This window comes from Hippoglossus hippoglossus, chromosome 17, assembly GCF_009819705.1.
Source record: "Hippoglossus hippoglossus isolate fHipHip1 chromosome 17, fHipHip1.pri, whole genome shotgun sequence".
Lineage (NCBI taxonomy): Eukaryota > Metazoa > Chordata > Actinopteri > Pleuronectiformes > Pleuronectidae > Hippoglossus > Hippoglossus hippoglossus.
Genome location: NC_047167.1, coordinates 3,213,800 through 3,226,329, shown reverse-complemented (window position 1 = coordinate 3,226,329; position 12,530 = coordinate 3,213,800). Strand labels below are relative to the sequence as shown.

Sequence of the window (12,530 nt, the reverse complement as noted above, 5' to 3'; positions counted from 1 at the left end):
TCAGCTGGTTCTTATGTCTAAATCTTTCTGCACAATCAGAGCAACTAAATGGTTTCTCTCCTGTATGAATCCTCATGTGTCTCTTCAGCATGTCCTTTCGTCTAAAACTTTTACCACACTCAGAGCAACTAAATGGTTTCTTATCAGTTTTACATCTCATATCACTTAACGGCTGTTTGTTGTTTCTTATATGAGGCTGAGGCTCCCTGGTCTCCATCCAATCATCTTCACTGTCTTCAGTCTCAGAAGAGTCTTCGGTCTTGTCCTCAGGACCTAGTTGTAAAAATCCATCAGGACCTGAGTTCCTGGCTGGTTCCGGTTTTCCACCGTCCGCTCTGTTCTCCTCATTCTGACTCTGATGAAGCTGTGACGACTGAGGTTTATCTTCGTCTTCTTCACTCTTCACAGCAAAAGGAGTCAATGTGAACTTGATATCAGCCTCCTCCAGTTGTTGAAGCTGCTCTCCCTCCTGATTGGTCCAAGTTTCCTCCTGTTCCTCTTTAATGTGGGGGGGCTCTGGGTCCTCCTGGTCCGCAAGAGGGCTCCACTGCTGCTGCTCAGGGGGAACCTCTTCTTTACTCACCACCAGTTGCAGGAAGTCTGCATGGAGAGTAGAGAGGTATGGTGTTTTTTGGTCTCAAATAGTGTCACAATACAAAACAATGTGTCGATACCGATACTTTATTGATACTATTCCAAAAAAAGGGAGTGGCTCTATCTGAGCCAGTGGCACAAGACTTCTGTCGTTTGATAGTATGATGTGTAGTTTGTGAGGCTACAGTTGTGTGCAGGTTAACCCTGGGTTTGAAATACCAGAATTACAATGTCATTTATGTTCATTATTTCATGCTCAATAAACTTTAGTTTATCTGTTGAGTGTTTTCATGTTTGCATTCATGCATGTAGGTGTTTTTTTGTCAATAAATAAGTAGCCTTCATTTTATGGTGTGATGTACTTACATGTACTTGTATTGGCACTGCAGGTTTGCCTGCATCGTGTGAAAGAAAAACTTTTTTCACGTTCTGAGCAGTTCATAGTAGAATATACAGAGAAAATCTTTCAGCACAGTTTCGATTTTACTCTGTCAAATATGACAGTGAGCACAACTGCTGAATGAAAACAGAAAACACAACTTTCAGACATTACTCTGTCGTTTCAAAAAGACAATTAGGTCAATGTTCAGTCAGTGGACAATCCATGAATACAGATTTCACTGAGTTAATTTTCTCACATGAATAAATAGAAAATATTTCATTTCTGCTACAACTTGTACTTCTAATAAATATAGTCATTTCTATTTGTCGCTGCCTTTTATTAAGTCACATCTGAGGCCTTGCATTCATTCATTGTCTAACTTTCATTCTCCTATCTTATTTCATTCTACTTTTTATTTTCTATTCTCTGAACTGTATAAGGATTTTTTATTTGACCTGACTGTTTATATTTGTGTCTCTTACACTTTGTCTTAATGGTTTTAAAGATTTAGGTCAAATTCAGATCAACTTCTTGAAGCTGTTAGTGACGAGTTGCTCTGCTCACATTAAATATATTTTAGAGCCACAACTCACAAATGTTTCTTGTGTCTTTCGATGAAAAGCAAGCTCCACAAGCTTAGCTACCAAAGAGCAGCTTAGCTCCATTAGCTCAGCTAGCTTTCCGGCTCCAGGGAGCAGGGACTGACCTGCTCTGTGCAGCCTTATTTCGGGCTTCATCACGGCATCGAGCAGCCTCCTCTGGCGGCAGATCTCCCGCTCTGACCGCTCCAGTCTGTCTTCGTACTCCGCCACGGTTTCCTCAAACACAGCGGCGATCTCCTTCGCCGCCGCCGTTAGCCGCTCGGTGAGCAGCGCTCTCAGCGCCGGGACTTGAGCCGTTTCTTCCCCTTTCTCCACCTGCAGCAGAAAGTCTTCAGCGGCAGCGCTGATCCGCTCATGTACCGACACCCGCAGCAGCTGCACGGCGCACATTGTCCTCCTTTCTGCGCACTTTGAGTCTCGAACAAGCGGCATCAACCCGGGCTGAGCGATGAGGCCAATGCGGAAGTGCAAAAAGAAGCTGTGGCCACTTGCGGCTGGCTCAGTGTTGCCAACTCCTCAGTAAGGAAAGTAGCTATTGGCTGTGCTAAACGTTGCTAACTGACGTCACCACCCACTTTGCATAATGGTAATTGACGCTGTAGGAGAGAGGAATAGCGTCGTGGGAGAGACAAAAAGTGAGTAAAAAAACACCCTAAATATGTTTAGAACTAAAAATTTGCTTTCTTCTGTTGATTCTTGGTTTGTTTTTTTATTTTGCCATTGAAATAGGCCATCACTTCTCAAAATAACTTCATGACTTTAATGCCTTGTCTAGACCCACATTACATGAATACATTTTGTCCTGTATTGTTAAATGTTAGAATATCAAATTGAATCAAAAGACTGTTATGTGGGGTGGAATTGCTAGCTCTACGTCCAACCCTCCTCCTTTATCCGGGCTTGGGACCAGCAAAGTGACCCAAAAGAGACACTCTGGCAGAGTTACTTAGGTATTTTTTTAAAGTTGTATTTATTTTATTTTTTGGGGGGGTTTCTGAAGTTTGGTTTAGTTTCTAACCTTATGCTCCACCTAGGAGCCTACAACAAGTCACAGTAAAACATGAACATTTTTTGCCATAACTATAACATTTGTAAAAAAAAATTGAATGTGTTTCTGTGTGTTTGTCTGCGGGAGTATGCGTTTCTGTGTGTGTGTGTGTGTGTGTGTGTGTGTGTGTGTGTGTGTGTGTGTGTGTGTGTGTGTGTGTGTGTGTGTGTGTGTGTGTGTGTGTGTGTGCTTGTGTCTGTCCCTCTTCACTAAAACTGATAATCACATGTATTTTTTAGTTATTAATCGATGATGACGGATCATGACTACAGATCGTTCCGTCACTTTAACCCTGATGTCCTGACTGTGCGTGTCATGTTACGCCACGTGTTGTGTGAGGGGAATGCGTGCACACGGTGTTTAAACATTTGTCTCATGAACTCAAACAAACACAAAGTAAACGTCAGTCCTGTACGTGTCCTAATAACTTGTGATCAGGGCTGGTGTTAATTGTTAAAGTGTAAAATGAGCGCAAGTCAGAGGGGAAGTGAGGAGGAAACAGACTCTTACACATACAGGACGACCGGACCTTTAATGATCCTGGATCAGCGCTGGTTATAATTATGCAGCGGCAGCACATCGCTAAGACAATGAACGTAGCAGTAAACATGAACCGATTATGTTATGTCTCTACATCGATGCATAGTCGCCCACGTCTGCGAGACAGGCGGCTGTCTTGACCGCAGCCTCTCAACCACGGCTTCCCTGCTCTGCTGCGCCCCGCCCACAGTCAGTATCTCATAGTAATGAGATAGTAAGTCATAATAATGAGATACTAAGTCATAATAATGAGACTCTATGTCATTGGAATGAGCTCCCCAATGACATCAGGACAGCAGAAAGTCTATGTAATGTAATAATAATGAGATACTAAGTCATAATAATGAGATACAGGATTATTATTTTCTTCATCACAGTGGCGGAGATCGGCCTCCATACATATCGGATGAATAATACGGTTTTCTGTGGTAAGTAAAATGCGGTATTTTATTTATGTGTTAGTAGTGATTAGCTACTCGTTAATCTTAGGCAGACTTTACTGAATCTGTCATTTGTGTGTTAAATAAGTAGACATGCAGAATAATGTATTTGTTTGTCACATATAAATAAATTATAGGAAGTTTAACTTTACTACAATAGACAGTCACATAGATAACCTGAGGCTGATGTCCACCACCTATTTCCTAAGCTGAAGTGAAGTGATTATGATCTGATGAACTTTGAAGTAATAAACTTTTATTTTTACCATGTAAAAGTCTGTGAAGGAGTTAACCTGGCACGTGTATGACTTTACATATCTGTGTATTTGTGTTGATTTTTCCTATAGGTGACTCAGACTGCACCTGTGGATGTCCAACCTTGATTCAACATTAGAAAACATGAATAGCCTTGAATTCATGTGATTAGTCAGTGAAAATGTGTAATAATCATTCTGACTGGTTCACGTCAGTTTATATTGGCCACAGTCATACAAAATACTGTCATTTGAAGAATATAATCTGTTTTTAAAATCTCTGCCTGTCAGAACAGTCCAGAACCAATCTCTTTCGTGTGATCTTTGTGTTGGATCCATCAGTTCTTCTCTCAGCCTTGATCTGAATCAAATTAATGTGTTGGAGCCATTTGTTTAATATATGTTAAATAGTTATACATTTATTTTTCAACATGCCTGATTTATTAAGACCATGCACTTTCACATTTACATAGTAGTTTGGTGCTTGACTGGGACCATTAGGGACTTCAGTCCCAATTGGCTGATGGTCTGTGCTTGTTTCGTTTTTTAAGCTAGGGAGCAGAGAGCACACTCGTCATGGACAAGGCTCATATTCCCCACCACGCTCTTTGAGTAGATTAATAAACATATTCTGTTTGTGTACTGTTTAACTAGAAGGAAGTTTCAGTAAAGCCATGCCAACATTTTGATTTATGTGAATTTAAAAATAAATCTGAAAGAACTAATGAATGCTAATGACATGTTAACTGACTCAATAATATTTAAAAGAGAGCTGATGTTTACGGGACCTCTGTGAAATATTGATATGCCCCTACAAACAAACACACATGTGGTGGAAATTTATCTCGAGATGTGAAATAAAGAGTTTCCCAGACTGGAGTTACCTTTGAGTGTTTAATAGTTAGCTCTGCAGAGGTTACACAGTAAGCACGGGTGCTTAAAGTGGAACTCCCCCAAAGTCAAAAAAGCAGGTTCTTATACATAGTGGTGTTTCAGGAAACATAGCGTGAAAAACAGACAGGAAATCGTCAGCTGTGTCTGTCTGCCGTGGCTGTTGGGAAGAACGTTACAGAATAAGGGGACTGTTTGTGGTCACATGTAATTTGGTAGACAGAAAAACATCTGCTGTTGCTTCTACGAATAGAGGAACCGATTTCAGAGAATAAGGGCGTGAACTTTGAGGTTACATCCTGTCAAGGCAGACAGCATCAGTCATGACAGTAGTAAGACATTGATCAGTGGAAATTTCAATTACACACACGCACACACAATTATATATTGAGCAATTAACATAAATGTTCCTGAAATAATTCTCCACACATGTAACTTTGCAGATGAATTTACTCAGTAACAGAAACAGATCAGTTTTGTGATATTATTTTTTGGATATTTACAGATGTTTTTATTTCAATGTGTGTATAGCAAAACTTTCACATGTCATACCAGACATTAAAAAGCTTAAGGCTAAAGTGCCCTTGAAAATTAGTTGTACAAAACGTCCCTTTTTTAAAACTAGAATTTACAGATTGTATTTAATTGCTTTCTTTTTCTGCAGAGCCTGCAGTCATTTGTGTGTAGGTGTTAGTTTAATCGTCTTCTCGTATGTGGGACTGGTTTGAGTGGCAGTGAGGAGAGTTTGACATTTCTACATGATTTCTACACTTTCACAGGCTGTTTGAGGGGTAAAGACCTGCTCTTATATCTGCATGTTCAGCAGTCGGATCTCGTCCACTCTGTTGCGGTGCAGCTGGAAGGCGGGGGTGACCCAGCGGCCACACGAACACTGATCCCCACACCAGCTGAAAGAGCCCATCTTAGAGCTACACTTAGGACACAGCAGCTACACACATAAAAACACACACAGGGAGAGAGAGAAGAGAAAACCGCAAACGGTCAGTACAGATCACAAAACCAACTGGGACATGTGGATCTGTGGATCTATGCCTCAAAGGACATTTTAGTAAGTTCTTCAGGGTTAAGACTTGGTTTTAGGATTGTGTGTCTGTCTGTCTGTCTGTCTGTCTGTCTGTCTGTCTGTCTGTGTGTGTGTGTGTGTGTGTGTGTGTGTGTGTGTGTGTGTGTGTGTGTGTGTGTGCATGTCCATCCATCACCCCAATTAAAGCTTGTTCCATCCACTGCACCGGCTCAATGTAGTAAGATGTACACTGGACGTCTCGTAGACAACAACACATTTTATGTCGCTATTACAACTTCCCCATCTGACACTATTAACACTCGTGTGGTTCCTGGATCGATCATCCGCAAGCCCTGGCCGGTCAGGGTTAGGGTTAGGGCGACCCAAGGATTGTCATTATCCAATTCTCCTGGGGTCATTGAGACCAATGGATTGTCATTCTCGATTCTCCTGGGGGGTCATTTAGACCCCCAGAGAGGGCGCTGTGTTGCTCTGTGGGGTCATTTAGACCCACACCTGATTCCAATTGTAATCTCGGGGGTATTATAGACCCACAGAGAAGCTGGTGTGCCATTCTCCGTGTGCCACCCTCCCTGACCATGTCACGATGTCACGTCAGGCGCGTTTCACCAGAGAACAGGTTCTCCAACAGCTATTCTCCCAGCAACAAGAAGACCGAGACGACGACGAAGACGACGACGGCGACGAAGACCATGACCCAGTGGGTGATGCTGCTGCAGATTCGTCATCTTTGGAAGAAGAAGAAGAAGGACAAGACCACGGCACCACCACCACCACCACCGGACTCGTGGAAAGAGAGACCTTCCCGTCAAGAAACGGGGAAATAACATGGTCCTCGAGGGCGTACGGCCGAGAGGAGGGCCGCTGCTCCTCCTCCTCCTCCTCCTCCTCTGCTGCGGCTCAAAGCGCTGCCGCTACGCCCATCGGGGTCCCCCCGGGCCCCACGATGCACGCAACGTCCCGCGCCTGTGACCTTGCCTCGATGTTCCGCCTGTTTGTCACGCCGACGGTAGAGAACATCATCCTGGAGATGACGAATCGGGAGGGTCGTCGAAAATACGGCGACGAATGGAAAGGTATGGACGAGACCGACCTGCGCGTCTACGTAGGGCTGCTGATCTTAGCGGGCGTGTACAGGTCCCGGGGCGAGGCCGCCGCCAGCCTGTGGGACGCCGAGAGCGGCCGGGCGATATTTCGTGCCACGATGCCCCTAAAACTCTTCCACACGTACTCCAGACTGCTGCGCTTCGACGGCCGCGAGACGAGACGCACGAGACGAGCCACGGACAAATTGGCGGCCGTGCAAGAGGTCTGGGACGCGCGGCTGCCGCGCCTCTACAACCCGGGGCCCGAAGTGACCGTGGACGAGCAACTGGTTCCGTTCAGAGGTTAGTCTTTTTTTTTCGTTTTTGTTTTATATTATTATTATTTTATGTTATGTTATGTTATGTAGCTATAGCTAGATAGCGGCTGCTAGTCCTCATCTCCTCTCCTCTCATCTCCTCCTCTTCTTCTCCCTAGGCCGGTGTCCTTTCCGACAGTACATGCCCAGCAAGCCGGCGAAATACGGGATCAAGTCGTGGGTGGCCTGCAATGCAAAATCCAGCTACGCTTGGAAGATGCAAGTGTACACCGGAAAGCCGAGCGGCGGACGCCCAGAACGGAACCAGGGGTTGCGGGTAGTGCTCGATGTAACGGAGGGACTGCACGGTCGTAACGTCACTTGCGACAATTACTTCACCTCCTACGAACTTGCGCGGCAGCTCCTGGAGAGGAAGATCACCGTGGTCGGCACGGTTCGGAAGAACAAGCCCGAGCTCCCGACCGGGCTGCTCGCGGTCAAGGGAAGAGAGGTGTTCTCATCCAAGTTCGCATTCACGCCCACCGCCACTCTGGTGTCCTACATCCCAAAGAAAAACAGGAACGTGGTGCTCCTGAGCACGCGGCACCCTGAGGCCGACGTCAGCGACCGCGAGGACGGGAAACCGGTCATCGTCCTGAACTACAACCGCAACAAAGGTGGCGTGGACAACCTAGACAAGGTGATCGGAACGTACAGCTGCAGGAGGATGGCCGCGCGTTGGCCCCTGGTCGTCATCCACAACATTCTCGACGTCTCTTCCCACAACGCCTTCGTGATATGGAGAGAGATCAACCCCGACTGGATGCCGGACAAGCGGAACAAGCGGAGGGTGTTCCTAGAGCAGCTGGGAAAGGCTCTCGTGACTCCGTTCATCGCACGAAGGGAGCGCATCCCCCGCACGGAAGCGTCCGCTGCGGTTGCGGTCGGGGAGTACTGGCGGAAGTGGAGTGGGAGTTTTACTTTGACAATGACATTACCCGTGCTTCCATGGGTGGGGCTTCCTCTTTGCCTTGGACTCCCTTGGGAAGGTACGCACTTTCGTCGCTCTTCTGACTTTTATTAGTTTTAAGTTGTAAATAACATCAGAAGTTAGTGTACATGTTATATAATGTTGTTTTAATGATTGAATGTTTGTTGTGTTGCCAAATTATTGTATTTGTGTAAACCTGCATGTGATGAAGAGGTGTGTCTGCTGCGTAGCGGTGTTGCCCGTGTAGGTACTGTTAGCATGCTTAGCGAACATTGTGTTGTTAGCCGAAAGCTAAGTAACGCTATGTATATTGTACAGGCGATGAGCACGCAGCAACTTCATGCAGACACTGTTTTGTTTCCACAACTGCAGGTATGTGAGTTTATGTATGTCTTGTTGTATTATTTTCTTAATGTCCAACACGTACGTTAGATTGTTTAATTTATGTAAAGTGTATTTTATTTACTTTATGTAATTTTATTTATGTTAATTATTTTATTTAGTTTTAGTGATAATGTATATATATATATATTCATTGAGTGGTGCTCTCTTTGCCTTGGACTCCCTTGGGAAGGCGATGAGCACGCAGCAACTTCATGCAGACACTGTTTTGGTTCCACAACTGCAGGTATATGCTGGCGGTCAGTGTGGAGGAAAAAGTCTGAAAATCCCAGTTATCTGTTTAGCTGTTGCTGGACGGACAATAAAAACAATTGTAAAGACATTGTATTTGAAGTGTGTCTTAAAAAAAACATTCACAACGCAGAAGTAAAGACACTACATAAGCAACCCTTGTAATGAGTTATACATGTTGCATTCACTGCTGGAGGTTGACACTGTTCGTTTCCTTCTAGAGGAGGGTGAAGTGATGGGGCCGTGATGAATCAGGGAAGGATACATCATAATTCATCTGATGAAAGTGTCTTGCAATTCTAGTAGTGGTTAGCCATGAGCTACTGCCAAATTCAGTAGACTTCCCACAGCTCCCTCTCCAGATTTGTTTGCACGTTTAATAATCAGCACAATTTGAAGAAAACCTAAACATATACAAATTCTCAGGTAAGTCCTGGAGTTATCATGTGTTTTTTTCCTCTATTTCTAAGTGGAGTCATGGATGTTTATTTGGAAATTTAAATCTTTACATGGAAACTCACACTGAACACTAAAATGTGTGCATCGTGTCTGTGTGTTCAGATATGACATCACAGCCACTGCTGCTGCTGCTTGGTTTTCAGACAACCTCGTGCTCCTGTCCCTTTCACCTCATGCTGTCTGTCTACCTCTGAGCCACGGAACAGAGTTCGTCTGCAGAGGAGAGAGCTGGAGTCAGGCTGTGCATTTCCCAAAATGTTCAATTATTCCTTTAAACATGCTGCAGTGGTTTCCATTCATCATCTAGACTGTGGCAGCTCAAAACATGCTAATTAATCCCACCACAGTTTCATAATGAATCTCTCTTTTTTTTTTTTTACATTTCTCATAGTGACATTAAGAGATCTTGCTGGTGCTGTCATGAAATCCCGAGTTATGATCAATAACTATCTGGTAACATACGTCACCACAATAAAACTCTGGCTAGAAATAGATTAAGGAATACAAAAGACATGATGGAAGAAAAACCAACAGAGTCAAACTTCCCGTTGACCTCTGACCCTTACCAGTGAACAATGACAGTCCCACCTCCAACCACAGCCTCCTGAATGAACAGGTAGCAGTCGTCCAGGTGACTCAGGAGGTCAGAGGTCACCTCATCTAAAACGTTGACCCACTTCATGCGGAAGGCACCATCAGCGGGAAGCTGAGGGGTGGGGTCGACAGTCCACAGACAGGACATGAGTGACAGCGGCATCAGCCAGTGCCTGCCTGTCATTGAGATCGGCCGCGGTGCCAATGTACAGACCGGGGTCCACCAGGATCATGACTGCAAAGAGAGACACAGAGAGCTCACATCTGTCTGTTCTTACCAGGAGCTAACACGATGATTTGTTATAAATCACATCCCTCATGATTGTGTTTTCATAAATGTGACCACAAACATCTCCTATGTATCTAAAAGGCTGGATACAACAAACCTGAGGAAGAAAGATGGTCTAGTTTTCTTCCTACGCGTCTGTTTCTGATTCATTGTGATTGTTTCAACTTTGTTAAAGATTTTTCCTTCTCAAATGTTTGAGTTAAAGATTGAAAGAGAAAAATCCAAATTATCTCTTTTTTCTATCAGTACAGGGGAATTTAAAAAAACTGAAAATATCAGTGCTTATTTCCTTGATTTTAATTGATAACTGATATTGTATATATGTTTTCATTCTTCTCTCTTTCTAGTTATACAGCACATTTCATACACAGAGGTAAATACAGTGTGCTGTAGAGGGACTTTTTAAACAACACAGAGACTAAATGAAAAGAAATCCATTTAAAATCAGAAAGCACAGTTTAAAACAATTTTCAAGCAAAATAAAAGAATAGTAGAATAAAAGAGTAAATCTGTTTTTAAATTCACTGCCTGTCAGAAAGTTGAGTCCAGAACAAATGTGTTTTGTGTTGGATCCATCAGTTCTTCTCTCAGCCTTGATCTGAATCAGAGTACACCATCAGGTGGAAGGAGCTAGAATCTTCTGTGTTGGAGCCATTTGTGAAATATATGTTAAATAGTTACACATTTATTTTTCAACATCCGTGATTTATTATTTATTATGCAGTTTCACATCTATTTTTTCATTTTCTTCAGATATTTACTGATATTTTTATTTAAATCTGTGTATAGCCAAACATTCACATCATACGCACACATTAAACAAAATTGTTGTACAAAACAGTTCTATATACAAAATACAGCAAATTTCTCACCTTCACATCTGAATGTGTTGTTTCACAGTTTAGACCTTTCACCTGCGTAAAGTTTTGTGATTTCTTGTGCATCCCTGTAATTTAAAAATCTCTCAGCAGCATCTCCATGGACCCTTACACTAACACAAGCAGCCTTGAATATTCTGACATTAGAATTAGAAATAGTAGAATATCCTTGATGAATAAAATAAACCACAACTAAAACAGACTGTTAATAAAACTTGGTCTTGAATAAATTTGAAACATTTGGCCCAGAATATATTTAACCAGCTCAGTAAAGTGAATGGTTATGATTTAGATGAACTTTTAGGTTTCTATTGTATTAGGTTAATGGGTGTGTGTGTGTCTCTCTTAAACTCTGGAGTGAATCAAACAAAGTAAAGTTCAGTGCTGTTCAGGTTCTAATAACTTGTGATGAGTGTTGGTGTTGATAGTGAAAAAGTAAAGTGAGTGTGGAGGACGACACTCAGACTCTGACACGATACAAACCAACCGCTGCGTCTGTTCTGATCCTGAAACAGCAGCGCTAATAATTTATCATTAGTCCGAAACCCTGTATTCACACTTGTGTTGCTTCCAGTCGACATTTACCGCCTCGTTCACATCAACAAGTTCTCCTCTCTAATGTGTCTGGGGCGGGGCCTGTGTGCGTGTGCAATGCTGCGTTTCAAAAATTGTTAAACTGATTAAAACAGGTGAAGGAGGGACTCTTAATTCTCTATTTACAACTGAACTATGAATATGTATAATATGAATAGCTGCTGATCAATCCTAATAAATCTTTTGTTGCAAACAATGCAACTGAATCACTGCTCTCCTCTATGATTCCTCATATGTCTCGTTAAAGTGGACTTTTGGCGAAATCTTTTACCACACTGAGAGCAACAAAATGGTTTCTCTCCTGTATGCATTGTCAAGTGTGTCCTTAAATTAGCCGAATGGCTAAATTTTTTATCACACTGAGCGCAACTAAATGGTTTCTCTCCTGTATGTACTCTCAAGTGCGTCTTTAAATCACCTGATTGTCTAAATCTTTTACCACACTCAGGGCAACAAAATGGCTTCTCTCCTGTATGCATTGTCAAGTGTGTCTTTAAATTAGCCGAATGGCTAAATTTTTTATCACACTGAGTGCAACTAAATGGTTTCTCTCCTGTATGAACTTTCATGTGTGAGTTTACCTCGGCTTTATGTTTAAATGCTTTATCACACTCAGAACAACTAAATGGTTTCTCTCCAGTATGAACTGCCATGTGTGAATTTAACTCGGATTTTTGTTTAAATGCTTTATCACACTGAGAGCAACTAAAGGGTTTCTCTCCCGTATGTACTCTAAAGTGCGTCTTTAAATCACCCAATTGTCTAAATCTTTTACCACACTCAGGGCAACAAAATGGTTTCTCTCCTGTATGCATTCTCAAGTGTGTCTTTAAATTAGCCGAACGGCTAAATTTTTTTTCACACTGAGTGCAACTAAATGGTTTCTCTCCTGTATGAACTTTCATGTGTGTATTTACCTTGGCTTTATGTGTAAATATTTTACCACACTCAGAA

The 12,530-nt window shown here is 42.8% G+C and overlaps 2 protein-coding genes across 2 annotated transcripts in view; both read right to left on the bottom strand.

The window, feature by feature from the left end:
* Window positions 1-17: 17 nt before the first annotated feature.
* LOC117778326 (cilia- and flagella-associated protein 251-like) overlaps window positions 18-12,530 on the bottom strand; it is a 43,205-nt gene continuing 30,692 nt past the window's right edge. The window contains exons 5-6 of the mRNA XM_034613827.1: window positions 171-609; window positions 18-27 (exon numbers count right to left, since the gene is read on the bottom strand). Coding sequence (XP_034469718.1) covers window positions 18-27; window positions 171-609 — 449 coding nt within the window. The remainder of the gene's footprint in view (window positions 28-170; window positions 610-12,530) is intronic.
* On the bottom strand, window positions 9,768-10,048 carry LOC117777928 (dual specificity protein phosphatase 1B-like). Its single transcript, XM_034613033.1, is given in 2 exon segments — window positions 9,768-9,946; window positions 9,948-10,048. Coding segments are annotated over 2 exon segments (264 nt in total). The 3' UTR covers window positions 9,768-9,783.